This window comes from Chionomys nivalis, chromosome 12 (genome assembly GCF_950005125.1).
Source record: "Chionomys nivalis chromosome 12, mChiNiv1.1, whole genome shotgun sequence".
NCBI classification, from domain to species: domain Eukaryota; kingdom Metazoa; phylum Chordata; class Mammalia; order Rodentia; family Cricetidae; genus Chionomys; species Chionomys nivalis.
In genome coordinates, this window is record NC_080097.1 from 46,670,246 (window position 1) to 46,684,803 (window position 14,558).

General features: G+C 48.3%; 1 protein-coding gene across 2 annotated transcripts in view; it reads right to left on the minus strand.

Moving 5' to 3' along the window:
• The window catches only part of Adra1a (adrenoceptor alpha 1A), a 96,360-nt gene extending 82,432 nt beyond the window's left edge, over positions 1 to 13,928 (minus strand). For both annotated transcript variants that reach the window (XM_057786139.1, XM_057786138.1), the window contains exons 1-2: positions 13,676 to 13,928; positions 10,823 to 12,290 (exon numbers count right to left, since the gene is read on the minus strand). In XM_057786139.1, coding sequence (XP_057642122.1) covers positions 10,823 to 11,705 — 883 coding nt within the window. In that variant the 5' untranslated portion in view covers positions 11,706 to 12,290; positions 13,676 to 13,928. The remainder of the gene's footprint in view (positions 1 to 10,822; positions 12,291 to 13,675) is intronic.
• Positions 13,929 to 14,558: the final 630 nt, after the last annotated feature.

The window sequence follows — 14,558 nt, forward strand, 5'->3', positions numbered from 1 at the left end:
AGAATCACAGCAACACCAAGAGCCAGGAGGTTTCTGGGAAGAGTGGACAGCCAAAAATGCATGGAATGATTTTGAAAAGGAATATTCACTCAGGAGTTTTAAGCCAGAAGGCCTTAAACTGACCACAGTCCCTTGCAAATATGCAGGGAGCTGGGGAGGAACAAATGCAAATAAAGTATTACGAAGGCCCTGCAATTCAGTTAGTGTGCACCAACACTGAAGTACAGAGAGAGATGAGCGGGAGAGAAGTAAAAGAGATTCAAGGTCCCTTTTAATATTATCAACAGCACTTTCAAAGTATGCTAGGATCTGATAGATTAGTCAATACATCTATGGAGACAGATCTAAATCCATTTCTAAATTAACATAGTTATGAGTCTTCTACCAAGATACAAACAAAACCTTCCAGCTAGAACATACGCCATGCTTTGGAAGAAACAGGCTATCTGACTCACACTGGGGATGTGTCTCCAAGTATCCCCAGAGGACACATTCCATGAAGAAACGAATTAAAATGTTTGAAGGCATAACTATTTTCTATGTCTACACGACTGAAAAAAATAAGCCCATAAAAATACAAATAAAATGGTCACCGTGTATGAGGATTATATAACTATATCTCCATTCTTCTCTATAAACTTTTTTTTTGTCTCTCAGTAGTCCACTAGCTATGGATATTCTACAGCAGCTAGGTGCCACCCTGGGAAGTGGGGGGCAAGATTCAAAGCAGAGTACCAGTTATTTGCCAAAGGAAGAGTCCTCAGCCCTGTCTCTTCTGAAGTACCTCAAAGGGAAGGGAAAAAGATGGTGGAAAAGGGCACGTAGTCACTTCTGTTCTCCCTCAACAGGGCTGGAGGAGCCATTAAAATGATCTGAAGACAAGGTAGGTCAGAGGCCAGAGGAAGTTTCTCAAACTCTGAATTCCCGTGTGTGGAAGGCAGTCTAGAGCCAAGGGCTCTGCAGCTGATTAGAGACCGAGAGCAAGTCGGGGGCAGCACACATGTCAAGGAGTCCCAAGACCTCTCTGTGCTGGGACCAGAATGAAGACACTACTGAGGATTTGGCTAGGAAGTTATCAGAGGTGGGCAAGGGGACGCTTGGGACAGAGTAACTCCCTTGCCTCTTGCCAATGGAGCAAGTAGACTCTAGCCACTGGCTGTGGGATCACAGTCAGACTTACAAGTCTATAATTATAGGGAGGGTAGGGTGTGGCTGGCTCACCAGGTGAGCAATGGTTTGTGAGTGATCAGTCTGAGTTTCCTCCGGTGTAGGAGTCCGAGACTAGATATCCAAGGGCCAACCACTGGGTTAATTGACCTCCCTCTGCAGGACACCAAAACCCCACAAACTAATAAGACGGACTTTGGGTCATAGTATGTACACTAAACATCTCACAGTGGGTTCCATCAAGGCTTGCTTGCACACCTGGCAGTTTGGGGTGACATTGTGGACCTTCAGGAGGTGGGGACTTACAGGAGGTCCTTATGTCACTGAGAGTGAGCGCCAAGGTGGATGGGGGGATTTCTGTTATTTTCTATCTTGGTTGATTTTTCTGACTCATGGAGCTAAGTACTTGCTCTGCCATAGTCTCCCATCATGGTACACTGTCTTTACCAGAAGACCAAAGCAATGAGGCCCCTGGACCTTGGGCTGCAGTCTGCTGAGTCATGAACCCAAACATGTCCCTTTGTAAATTCATTTTCTTGGGGAATATATTACATCAGTGGTGCTCAACCTGTGGGTCAAGACCCCTTTGGGGTTGAATGATGGTTTCACAGGGGTAGCCTAAGATCATCAGAAAACACAGATATTTACATTATGATTCAAAATGTAGCAAAATCACAGTTATGAAGTAGCAACAAAATAATGTTGTGGTTGAGGGTCACAACATGAGGAACTGTATGAAAGCACAGCAGTGTTAGGAAGGCTGAGAACCATTGCCTTATAGTGATGGAAAGCTGACCAACAGAAGCTCTTATTTCCCATCCCTGACAGCCCTGGAGTTCTACAAGAACCTGGCATCGTCATTGCGACTGAGGAAAGTTCTGTAAGGCCAAGTCCTGCGCTGAGGGCTCATGTCCTCCCAAGTGTGCATGTTGACATCTCAGCCTTCAATGGAATGGTGTTAGGAGGTGGGGGCTTTGCAATGGGATGTGAGGAGAGGCCCCCAAAGCTCGTTTCTTCCACCATGACTGCTGGAACAACATGTGAACCAGAATACAGGAGCTCGCTATAAACCCAGTCTGCTGGTGCCTTGATCTTGGATCTACCAGCACCAGAGCTTTGGGAAATGAGTTTCTGTTATTTAAAAATGACCTGGTGTAGAACGGCATCAGAGTGGACCAAGGCACCGAGTCAGGTGAAGGAGACGGGGCAGGTGTGATGATCAGATCTGAAGGAGGTACTTTGGGATGCTATTGAAAGTGTGAGTGGCTCTGTGTCTGTGCATGCGTGTCTGTGTGTGCAAGCGTGTGTGTGTCTGTGTGTGAGTGCGTGTGTGCATGTGCATCTTGTGTGCGTGTGTGTCTTTGTGTGTGTATGTGTGTGTGCGCATGTGTGTGTGTCTGTGTGTGTGAATGCGTGCGTGTCTGTGTGTGCATGTGTATGTGCACATAAGTGCATGGTGTGCGTGCATGTGTGTATGTGTCTGTGTGTGTGCATGTGTGTGCGGGTCTGTGTGCGTGTGTGTGCATGTGTATGTGTCTCTGTGTGTGCGTGTCTGTGTGTGCGTGTGTACATATGTGTGTGTGTCTGTGTGTGTGTGTTGTTGTGGAAATGAAAACAGAGCAGCTCCATGTCCTCAACCCATATGAGTTCTGCAGAAGGCAGACAAGTCAGTAGCTATGAGTGATTATCATCTTCCCATCGTCCACGAATGGAAGACGATAAAGAAACAGAAAAGGGCCGTCAAAGCACAGACAAGCAATTTCATCAAAGAGAAAAAATATATATATAAGCCACCAATACAAACGTGAAAAGATATGTTCAGATGGCAGAGAAATCTGCCATTAAAAAATGAAAGGCCACTATGTGAGTGACAGACTGGCAAGCTAAATAATAGGGTGGAAAGAAGAGAAACTCGTTAGTTTCAAAGAAAATGCCTCTGAAAATGTCTTCTTTCCCACCTAAAACTCTGAGGTAAGGCCATAGCTGTGTGTTCCTTACATGGTGCCTACAGAGTCAGGCTTCCTTGGGCTAAGACCTTGTCAGGCTAGGGCCTGCTTTGAAAGAGTCAGCTATTGTTCAAAGCCCTGCAGGAGTCACGGCCAATAGCTCCCGAGCCAGCAGTGCATTCTTTTGAATATGACGGTATATATCTTCAAGACAGATTTGTCTTGGGGAGGGAGCCGAAGTTAATTTAAAGCCAACTGCGGATATACTATTTGTGATGATGAGACAGGTTTTCTTGTAAATCAGAGCTCAGAAGGCGCTGACCAAAGAGGCACCCAAGAGTCGCGCGCAAAGGCCCCTGGGAAGAACACGTGATCCACATCCTACCTGGCAGGAGGTAGCTCGGCCTGTCCGATGCAAAGGTCCCCCAACTGGTCTATCCACAATCTTGCTTTCATCAAGTCTGTGAGATGCTGAAATGTGAGCTTGTCATCTTTGTGCCCTGGCTGCCATTGGATTAAAAACAACTTGTAAAATGGCTCTCAAACTTTGCCTGGTCTGGTACTTCTCTCTGCAGCTTCATCTGATACCCACAGCGAGCATCCGGAAAATCCCTGTAGGCATTGGGCTGGCCCTGCCAGATTCTTTGCACATTCTGGTGGTTTGTTTGAGATAAGGTATCACGTAGCCCAGGCTGGCCCTTGAACTCATTATATAGGGGACTTGAACTGCTGAACCTCCTGAACCTCCTGCCTGCACCTCTGAGTGTTGCGATTCCAGGTGGGCCCCACATGCCTGGTTGATATCCGCTATACACACACACACACACACACACACACACACACACACACACACATATATATATATATATATATATATATACTGGAGCCGCATACCCAGCTCTCCCACTCACATTTAACCATGAATGGTCAGCCAGTTATATGGATCTTGGCTCAAAGGTGAGTCATTCTGTGAGAGGATTTCAGTCCTCAGTGCCTAGGAGTACCCTAGTAAACTGGGTTTTGAAGGTATCATCTACAGCCACTTCCTAGCACAGTATACAGTTTGGGGTTGTTCATGTGTCTGTCTCATTCTGGAAGCTAGAAATTTGCAGGAAGGAAAAAAGAGGACCTTGAGTGTCATACAAAGCACAGCTCGCGAGAAATTCTGGCGATAGATAAAAGAGGGAGGCTACTTGGCGCACCCATGATCGGTACTTTGCCAGAAGACCCCCATACTCTTCCATCCCTGTATGGAGTCACTCCTCCCATACCAAGACACCCCATCTGCTTCTCTCTCCTTTGGACTAAGGTGGGTCTCCTCACTTGCTTTGATCCAGAAAGAGGATCAGTGGTGCTGGGCCCAAGGTGCCTGCATTTTGTTCCACAGAGGCCTGATGGGTAATGCACCATCATGGAGACAGACAGTCCCACTGTGAGACACTCGATTTAGAACGTTGAAGGAAGGGAGGCCACCATGAAGGTCAGCCGGGTTCTGACTTACATCACAGACGCACACGCAGTTACAATTACATACAGTAACATACAGTTATGGTGGCATCTGTTGCCCTGTGCCACTGTGTGCTGGGGTGGTGTGTGACGTAATAGGAGCACCTGAAATACTGCTCTTGTATCATAGAGCGGGATTAGCTTGCCTTCACACTGCTGTCTCTAAGACTTCAACCTTTTCTGTAATAACCAGGGGCCTGGTCCCACGTTACCTACAGGGAAGCAATGATTGACACCTCTTTCCTGGGCACCTGTTGAGGAACCAGTCATTATGCGACAATTAGAAGCCCTGCTATGCATCAGTGCTTTCTCTTTGCTGTATTTTTAGCTGTCTGAAGCTTTTGCTACATATTTAATTGTTCTGACTTCCAGGGATTTATTATCATTATCTCCAGCAATTCTCCAGTCACCTAAAACATAGCAGATAGTTTATGGAATTTTATCAAGTAAACAAATTGTTTTCGCCAGCTCTTCCTTCACCCCAGCATCCCAGCTTAGAACATACATCTGCATTTCTGCCCCTGTATGATTTCTGTCTTCTGGAGAGCACAATTCTCAAATGCCCTCTGCCCATGGAAATCAAAACCCAACCCATTTATTGTTTCCTTTAATGCAGAAGCAACGGCGTGGGTCCAAAGGCAATGCCAGGCATTGTATTGAAAAACGGGGCTATACACAGAATTCAGACATGTAACTATATGTTTGATAAATGGGACCCCCTCTTGCTTTCCAGTGCTCTCTCCTTCTCATAGCTCCAGGGACATCCACCATCCATGGCAACAGTCAGACCCCCATGGCAACAGCCATATGTCAACACATACATGATGATTTGTAGTTTGTACGAATCCTAATAAGAGCAGCAATTGTTGCCTTTTGCCCTGAGCTAGGCACTACAGGGAAAGCTGGTTTGTATGGCGTCCGCTGTCTTACGGAAAAGGGAGCTAAGTCTCAGGCCTCAGGAAGCAGTAGACAACAGATGAGGGGTCAAGTACCGAAGACGATATCATGCAGCTGCTGGATCGTTCCTAGGGGACAGGCTCCAGCCGTCCTTCCTTTCCACAGCTGAAGGCTGACACCTCCCTAGCCTCTCCACTCATCTCTCTCCTCAACAATCATTTTTTTACCAGCTGCCACTGCGGTGTCAGAATGGCTGATAGCAGCCTCCAGCATGACCTCCCTCAACCGAGTTTCAACCAAGCAACTGACTTGCAAAGAAAAAGAGAGAGAGAGAGAGAGAGAGAGAGAGAGAGAGAGAGAGAGAGAGAGAGGACAAGCAAGACTTATTATGTTTGAAAGCAGTTCAGCTGGATTCTTACATGCCATTACACTATTTAATCTCAGCATGCATCCCAGGCTGGGCAGGGAGAAGCTTGGGGGAAGGGGACTTGTCTTAGCAATGCCAGAGTGACAAAGCCTCCTCCTGATCTCCAGGGGGACTTTCGAAAGACAGGGTCTCTACATAGTCCAGGCTGTTCTCTGAGTCACTGTAATTTGAGTGGAGAGCAGTGGAGGGTGACCTTGAACTCTTGGTCTTCCAGCCACCACCTGCCAAGTGCTAAGACCACAGGTATGGGCCATCATACCTGAGTGGTCAGGAGCCTCTGGTGATGAAACAGAATCCACTCTTTTGTTTTTCTTTAGACAGTTTGCAGGTGGGTGCTTCACTTCTCAGATCGGCACACCCCCTTCCCTCTGGCTTCAGTTCTGTTTCTGGTCTTTTCACTCTCAAGTTGCCTGGTGCATATGGATGCTCTCCTCTCTCAGGGTTTGATAACATAATGGCGTATTTATTTTTCTGTTTGCGTCTTATGTGAAAAATGCACTTACGGCTGCTAATGAAAACAAAAATAACATCTCACTGATGGCCCAGCTGAAATGGTGCTGTCTTAAGAACCTGCTCCATCAGTGGAGGTATTCTAGAAGCTTCTGCAGTGATTTCCAGCTGAATACAACTGCTATATCCGTCAGCACAGGGTCCTAATACTGTCTGAGCATCAGTTGCTCAGGCCCATGTCAGTTACTCACTGTGTTTCTTTAGCTAGCTTACCAGGCTCTGGAAAGTAAGGGTGTGCTATATGCAGCTTTCTTTGCTTTGGTATTTGGGACTTATCACCTGTTCATATCTCCTGGGAGAAACATCTTCATATTCCTTTGGTGTTAAGAGGAAATTGCCAATCACATATTGGTGAGTTTAGGTCTCTTACTTCACTGAGCCGCCTTCTGAAACACTGTTAGCTATCGGTTCTCAGTTTTCCTCTTGACTCTCTTGTCTTTTCACTTTTCAATTGGTTTTTAATCATGAGTCCCTCTGTCCTAACACCTTTATCCAAGCAGTATCAACTCCTTGAGAATGCAAAGCCCAGGAGAAGACTCTTCTAAGTCCCAGGCATTCACCAGCCCTTCAGGACACCAGAGCCTAGGTCATTAGGCCCCATCTCCTTTAGAGCCCCGATTACCAACACAAACCTGAGGACCCAGGTATCCATCATCGCCGAGTCTTTCCCCCATCCACTCTGTGTGGGCTGTGATCTGACCGAGTCCATGTTCATCCCTTGCAGATGCACCCTCTTTATCCTGTTCCCTAGAACTCATATCGATCCTCTGCCACACTCCTGTAGCCTCCAGCCACTTAGCTCTGGGAGGGATTGTGTAGCCTTCTTCCCTGCCCTGTTTCATATTCATGATCATAAATTCCAAATAGGCCCTTGGGACTTTAGCGCCTTGACTAAATTTTTATAATATACCGACTCTCATTCCTAAGATGTTTCATGTCTTTTCTTTGCTTCTCGACAGACACATTCCTTATTCCTTTTTCTTTCTGCTTAGGCTCCCTGGGGCAATGGAAGCGTTCCAAAGAGATCTCTAATGCTCTCCTTCACTCCTTCTTGCTAGGGTGCTCATGTCCCTGGGCTTCTTTGTCATTTCCTTCTCTTGGACACTTTCTGCTCTTGCCTATACCTTTGGTGCCCTGCTCTATCCAATCATTCCCATTAGATTATCAACATCGTAGCCTATGTTCCACCTTTGAGAATTGCCTCTCAGTCTCTCAAGCAACACCCTTCTCCACTCTAGCAAAGATCTTACTAAGAGTTGTCTATTTTTCCCTCATCCCACTCCATCTTCCATTCCTCCTTGAAGATGCACAGCTGGGCTTTTGCTCCCATTACCTTACTGAAGTTATCAACCTCATCTGACCACTGTCCATCATTTAGGACCGCCTCCTCACCATGGCTACCACTGGTGTATGCGTGTCCTCTACCCAGGAGCTATGTGTGGCACAATCGACTCTTCTTGTTTGTGTTGTTGTTGTTTGTTTGTTTGTTTTTGTTGTTGTTGGAAGGTAGTTTCTCTGCAACAGCCCTGGCCATCCTGGAACTCACTCTGAAGACCAGGCTATTTTTGTTTTTAAATATTTATCTTCTGCCTTGGGGGTTCCACATTCTCCTAATTTTCCTCCTACCTCATATTCCATACTCCTCCTCTCTCTTGTTTGCTTTCCTCCCTGCCTGGTACCTCTGGGGCTCAGCTCTTCTCTGTCTTTTCTCTGGATGCTTCCTCTCTGGCAGATCTCCCTGTGCCTCTTACCCACGCATGGGTCCAAGGTTTTACTTTTAGCCCATCTCTGCTCAAAGCTCCAAGTTCACATGTCCACTAGCCACCTGGCAACCTGGCAGAGACTCGGATGTCTAATAGACATTCCCGGCATAGTGGGAAAGCAATGCTCTGATATTCCCCTTTCTCTAGCCCCTCCCTGCTCTCTCTCTCTCTCTCTCTCTCTCTCTCTCTCTCTCTCTCTCTCTCTCTCTCTCTCTCTCTCCTGTCTCTGTCAAATACATTACCATTTACCCAGTTATTCGGGTTCTGAGCCAGGAAGTCACACTTGAGTGATTTCTCTTTTTTCTCTTCCAGATGCACAAATTTGTCAGCTCCGCATTTGAAGAAAGAGCCCAGTATGCCCACTCCTCACTGCCTCTCCTTGTATAGTACACCAGAGTCCCAGGCCTCACGACCTCCTAGACCTTTCTAAAGCCTCCTAGCTGGTATCCTTGTTTCCACACTCCCTTGCAATCGGCCATTCTTCACCCAGTCATCACAATAATCGTTACAAATTATACAGATGAGCCACTTAGTTGCTAAAACCCCTCCAATGGTTTACAGCCATAAGCACACAAGCATGCAACTTTTACTTGCACAAAAAGATCCCACAAGATGTGAGCTCATCTGCCCTCAGCCTCCTTTTGCACTTGCCTCTTGTCCTTGCTTGAGCAGATGAGGTTTTCTCCTCTTTGTACCCACTGTTCCCTCTGCCAACCCGCTCTTCCTTCCTGATTTCACAAGCTTAGCTGAGTCAGCGCTCTGCTTCAATATCCCTACATTGCATAAAACTTCCCAGACTACCTGTTCCATCCTCCTTATGCTACCTGTCTGACAGCACTTAGTAATCCTTAACTTCTTAGGGCGTATTTGCACACATCTATTTCATGGGCAAGGACTTTCTGCCTTGTTCACCCTTAGCGGCTAAAACAAGGGTTCAGCGAGCATTTGAGTAAGCAGGTACAGCAATAATAGTGTACTCTCAAGGAGGCAGAAAGAGGAGGCGTGTGGGAAGAGAAGTAAGCAGAGAAGCTAAAGAGCGTCCTCCAATAAACTCAAAGCTCCAGCATCCTTCCAGGAGAAATGTCAGAAACAGTGACAGGCAGGTACAAAGAAGGCCATATAGTGAGTCAGCCTCCTCTGTAGCCTTGTTCTACTGAATCCCATAACAACAGAAATCCAGTATCCCCACCATCTCAAAATGTAGCTACTGGTCCTAGCTGGTTGTTGAACGCTTGAGAAGTGGCTAGTGAGACTGAGAGATGGAAACTGGGGATAATTTAATTTCAATCCACATTTAAACAGCTGTACATGGCTGGTGGCTATATCATTCAATAGAACTTGAAAAGCATCTTGTGGGGCAAGATGATCATTGCTGAAAAGTCTGATCAGTATCTGGGGCACAGTTGAAACTCAAAAACTAGACCTATTATTCTCCCACAGTGTCGTAATAGATGGTGCTGTAATTGATACTGGCCTCCAAGGAACTTCAGAGGGATTGTGTTATTAACGTTGTTCGCTATGATCTTGTGCTTGTGAGAGTTCGTGGTAACCAGACTGAGTGTCTGTGTTTTAGCTTACAAACTAAAAATAGCAAAGAAGTGCTTTGGGATTGCATTGAAGGCCTTTCGGAGACAGGGGGCTGTTCTGAGTGGGTCGGGTTGTTGATACTTAGGATGGGCTAATTAATTTCGACAACAGCTAATTTCGCATCTGCAAAAACTGGATTTGCAGAATTATCGTCCCTCTTTCAAGCTGTCATCCGCCACTTCCGGGATGATTCTGGAGAAGTGCGAGGTCTGTTTTCAAACTTGCTGCTAAAAATGAAAGAGTGCTTGCTTACTGGATTGTTATGGTAGATTCTTTAAGGTTTTAAAATGTGTTTGGATGTAAAACAACAATAAGGACCACCGTTTCTCTTGTCATGGTGGCTCACCACGTTCTCTATACTCTCTTCCAGAATGAAGCAGAAAGCAAAATGAGCAGCCAGAGCCTACGCAGACACTATAACTAACTATAACTAACACCGTGGAAAGAACCACTTAACCCAATCCTGCTGCCACACATCTGTCCAGAGTAAGCACAGTGGTAATTTTCAAGCCAATAGGACTTTCTTCCCCACCCATAGTGGACGGAGCACAAGCAGTCTGCTTTGGGGACTCTAAAGGACTGAGTGAATTTAAATTAAACAGGCTTAAAGGCATTAAGAAAAGTTGACATTCTTGCTAAAGAGACCAATGAATCTGGAGCAACCAGGAGCCTTCTTTACTACAGCTGATAAAGTGACCTAGCACATCTTTATGACTACAATTAGAAGCTGCTTACAAGCAGGGGGCCAGTAGCCTGCAGGACAGACAACTCCTGAGGGCTATTATCGATGATGGCAGGTCACACGCTGGAACAAGAATGATCAGATCCTGAGAACCAGACTGTTCCCCTCGAGCAAAAACAATGCAAAGGATAGTGGAGTAGAAAGAGGGAAAGCTCTAATTCCCAGGAGGAAGTCCTTCTGTGCGCTTTGAGATGCAGACCAGCACCTTCCTCCCCAGTCTCCCATGGAGACTCCCCCTCCCCCGTAAATGTTAAGCAGTGGCGCTGAGAACACTCACCGATGGGCATCACTAGGAAGAAAGGCAGCCAGCAGAGGACGAAACAGCCCACCACGATGCCCAGAGTCTTGGCCGCTTTCTTTTCTCGGGAAAACTTGAGCAGCCTCACGGAGAAGTGAGTCTTATTCTTGGCACTGTGCACCCCGCCGCCTCCTGCTGGGACATTTTTCCGGTGGATGCGGAGCGTCACTTGCTCCGAGTCCGACTTGTCGGTCTTGAGGCCGGACTTGAGGCCCCGGCTTTCCCTCTTAGCCACCACGTAGACTCGACAGTACATAACCAGGATGATGGCCAGCGGCACGTAGAAAGAGCCCAGCGCGGAGAACAGCACGTAGCCGGGCTCCTCGTTGATCTGACAGATGGTCTCATCCTCAGGCGCAGGCTGCCTCCAGCCGAACAAGGGTCCGATGGAGATGACCAGGGAAAGAGCCCAGACACAAAGCAGAGCCCTGACGCCCCTCCTCTGAGTGACAATGGTGGGATAGCGCAGCGGGTAGCTCACACCAATGTATCGGTCGATGGAGATGATGCAGAGGCCCATGATGGATGCTGTGCAACACAGGACGTCCACCGCCGCCCAGATGTTGCAGAAGACCCTGCCAAAGGCCCAGTAGCCCAGGATCTCAAAGATAGCCGAGAAGGGCAGCACTGTGGAGGTGAGGAGAAGGTCTGCCACCGCCAGGTTGACAATGTAGTAGTGAGTCACCGAGTGCAGATGCCGATGACAGGCCACCGAGAGGATCACTAAGATGTTCCCCAACACCCCGAATATGATGAGTCCCCCTAAGATCACCCCGAGCAGAATGGCCTTAGAAATGTTCACTGGTGCTGGTGGGTGGGTGCAGTTGGAGCCTTCGGAAACATTTTCAGCAAGAAGCACCATGGTCCCAGGGAGGGGGGCAAGGTCCGGCTCTGGACAGTCACCCTCTAGTGGGGGTGGGGTGGGGGAAGTGAGGAAGCCAAGTCAAACAACCTCAGCTTGGGGGAATCCTGCCAGCTGGGTTGGGCTGGGGGAGCGAGAGAACACACCTGTTGGAAACCACCCTGGGCAGCCCTGGGAACCCTCAGAGGGCCACACTGAGTCACAGAGCATTAACGGTGACATGGCCAGGGGCGCTCTGGGCTGCTGGGGACACTTTCCCTACCAGAGGCTTGCAGCCAGGTTCAAGGGGACATGCTGAGAATGCAGTCTCTGAGATTACAGGGGTTCGCTTTTCTGCGTGGTCTGATCCATCCTGTGCATTCGCACGTAAATTAGAAATTCACAAGTCTATTGCCAATCTTTGCCAAAAGAGTAATTAAGTGTAGTTCAGCTGTCGAAGCTCAAAGGCAGGGACCCTGGGCATCTGGGCGCTGCTACTGGCCGGTAGATACTCTTAGCTTGGCCGGCTGCTCTGGCGAGGTGGCATGGGTCTGAAATATTTGCTGAAACCGAAGTGGCCCTGGAACTTCGTTTATCTGAATCCAACTGAAAATACAAAAGTGCAAAGAAAAAGGCGGACAGTGAGCCAGGCGCCCTAGACAGCCAGGCCCTGCTGAGCTCGCCCAGTAACCAGACTCCTGCTGGGAGCCCGCTGCTCTGCAGTCCGGGAGTGGCGTTGGGCGGCCTTGACACAGGCAATGAGGGGAACACAGGAGGGTTAAGATCGTGTCTTATATCCCCCTCCTCAATCCTTCCCAGTCCTCCCCTCTGGGAAACTGCCTTCGAGTGCTTCACCTCTCCTAAATGGCCAATTTCAATACCCAAAACAAAACCACACCACCACCACCAATAATAATAAATTAAAATAAAATCAAAACAACCTTCCCACCTCAAATAATGGCAACAAAACCCCAAGCTGCAGTAGCTGAAAGCTGGATTTTGAGAGCCAGAATGGAGAAAATAAAACCCCCAAACGCCCCCTCCCTGTACCACCACCCCAGCTTCACATGTTCGACTGCGGTTGCGGGTTGTCGCACAGAGGCAAGTCGGTGGAATCTGGGGGATCCTCCGAGTCGCCTTTTGAACAGGTTGCACCACAGTCACCTGGAGAGGGCAGCCTGGGAGAGCGAACCTCAGAGAGCACGGAACCGCAGGGCCACGCGCACGCTCACTCCCGCGGAATTGGCGCTCGTGGGAGCAGAGCGCGCGAGTCCATTAAGCCACCTCCGAGTGAGAGCCAGGTTCCCAGCAAAGCCGATCCCCAGGACTAAATAGGGCCCTGATAGATTCAGGCAGGATCTCAAAGGGGTTCCCACCCTAGGGATTCCAACCTCTAGCCACACCCGAGCTTCTGGGGAGCTAGGTAGGAGCGCATCACTTCTCGGACCAGGCTTTATGAGTAGCAGCCACTGCAGATTCCCTAAGGGTCTAAAAAAGAAAAAGCAAACCCATGTGCCAGCAGTAGGGATGCCTGAGGTTTTCTGGGCTAGGGGTAATGATCTACCTAAATAACCCGATTTTTACAAATGACACACACCAGGAAACGTGTGTCAGGAGTGCGGGGCTTGGGAACATGCACACTTTGTCTTTTGGGGTTAAGCCCCATGGCAGGGATCTCAGGTGAAGGCTGCTGTGAAAATCACAAGTTCAAGCCTTCACAGGCGATACCTAAATCACGCCACTGCGGAACCCGCTTTCTCCCACCCGGGTCTGTAACTGGGTTAAAATGACACTTGTTAACTAGAAGGTAACTTCTCGTGGCAAATCAGGAAAACGCAGTGGTTTGGGGCGTTGGTATCAAAGCGGGTCCCAAAGCGGAGGCGCAGGGCTAAGTGGAGGTCCAGCGTTAGCTGGAGGCCGGGCACACCTGCCCACCCCCCACCCGGCCCTGCGGGATCCCTGCGCCCAGCACCGCCTGTGCTACTACTCACCTGCTGCGCGGCTGCGGAGGTCCTGGCCTGGGGAAGAGCGGACCTTCAGTCCCCGCAGCCCCGGCTGCTTCTCTGCAGCGAGGAGAGGGGCGGTCTCCAAAGACCGAGTCCCAGACCTTAGCACCCGCTGACTCACTCACTGCTGCCGAGCACCTCAAACTCCGGGCTCGCTTCTGCTTCTCCTAGATCTTTTAAAAATAAAGACTGATATCAGAGAAAAGAAAAGGCAAGTACAGCAAGCCAATAACTCCACGATCACCGGTTTGATATTCAGTTCCTGGACACCAGAAAAGAGCGGCGAGGAACTTTGCAGCTCTGGTTGACGTAGTACAGGCGGTAGCCCAGAGAGTACCGTAATCTCCAGCTGTTACCGTATTCCTCTGCGGCAACCCGCACAATCTCATAAAACTCAGGGTTAGCGTCTTTCTCCTTCCTGCCTAGAAGTGGGTTCATCTCGCTCCTTTCCATTTCTCTGTCCAGCTCTGTCTCTCTCTCCCCTCCCCCTTTTCATTTTCTCTCCTCCCTCCCTTCACTCTCGATTCCTCTCCCTCCTTCCCTTCTCTGGGTCTACATCCATCATTAAAAAACAAACAAACAAAACCAGACACCCTTCCAAGTTTTTATTGACTAGATAATGCGTTTACAGAAATTCCCCAAAGGTTTCTTTTAAAAATTTAGTCCAACTGATGGCCCAGGTTTAAGTCAGGAAGTGCGTGGCTGGGGGTGAAGAATGTGTAAGTGCTTGACATTATTTACAGATGTTTAAAAAGTACACAAGACCAGATAAGATTCCCTAGATTTGCTTGTAATGGTTTCAGGAAAATAAAGTCTGCTAAAATATGACCCACCTTTCATTTGGTTGGAGAGAGTTTTTAAAATTAAA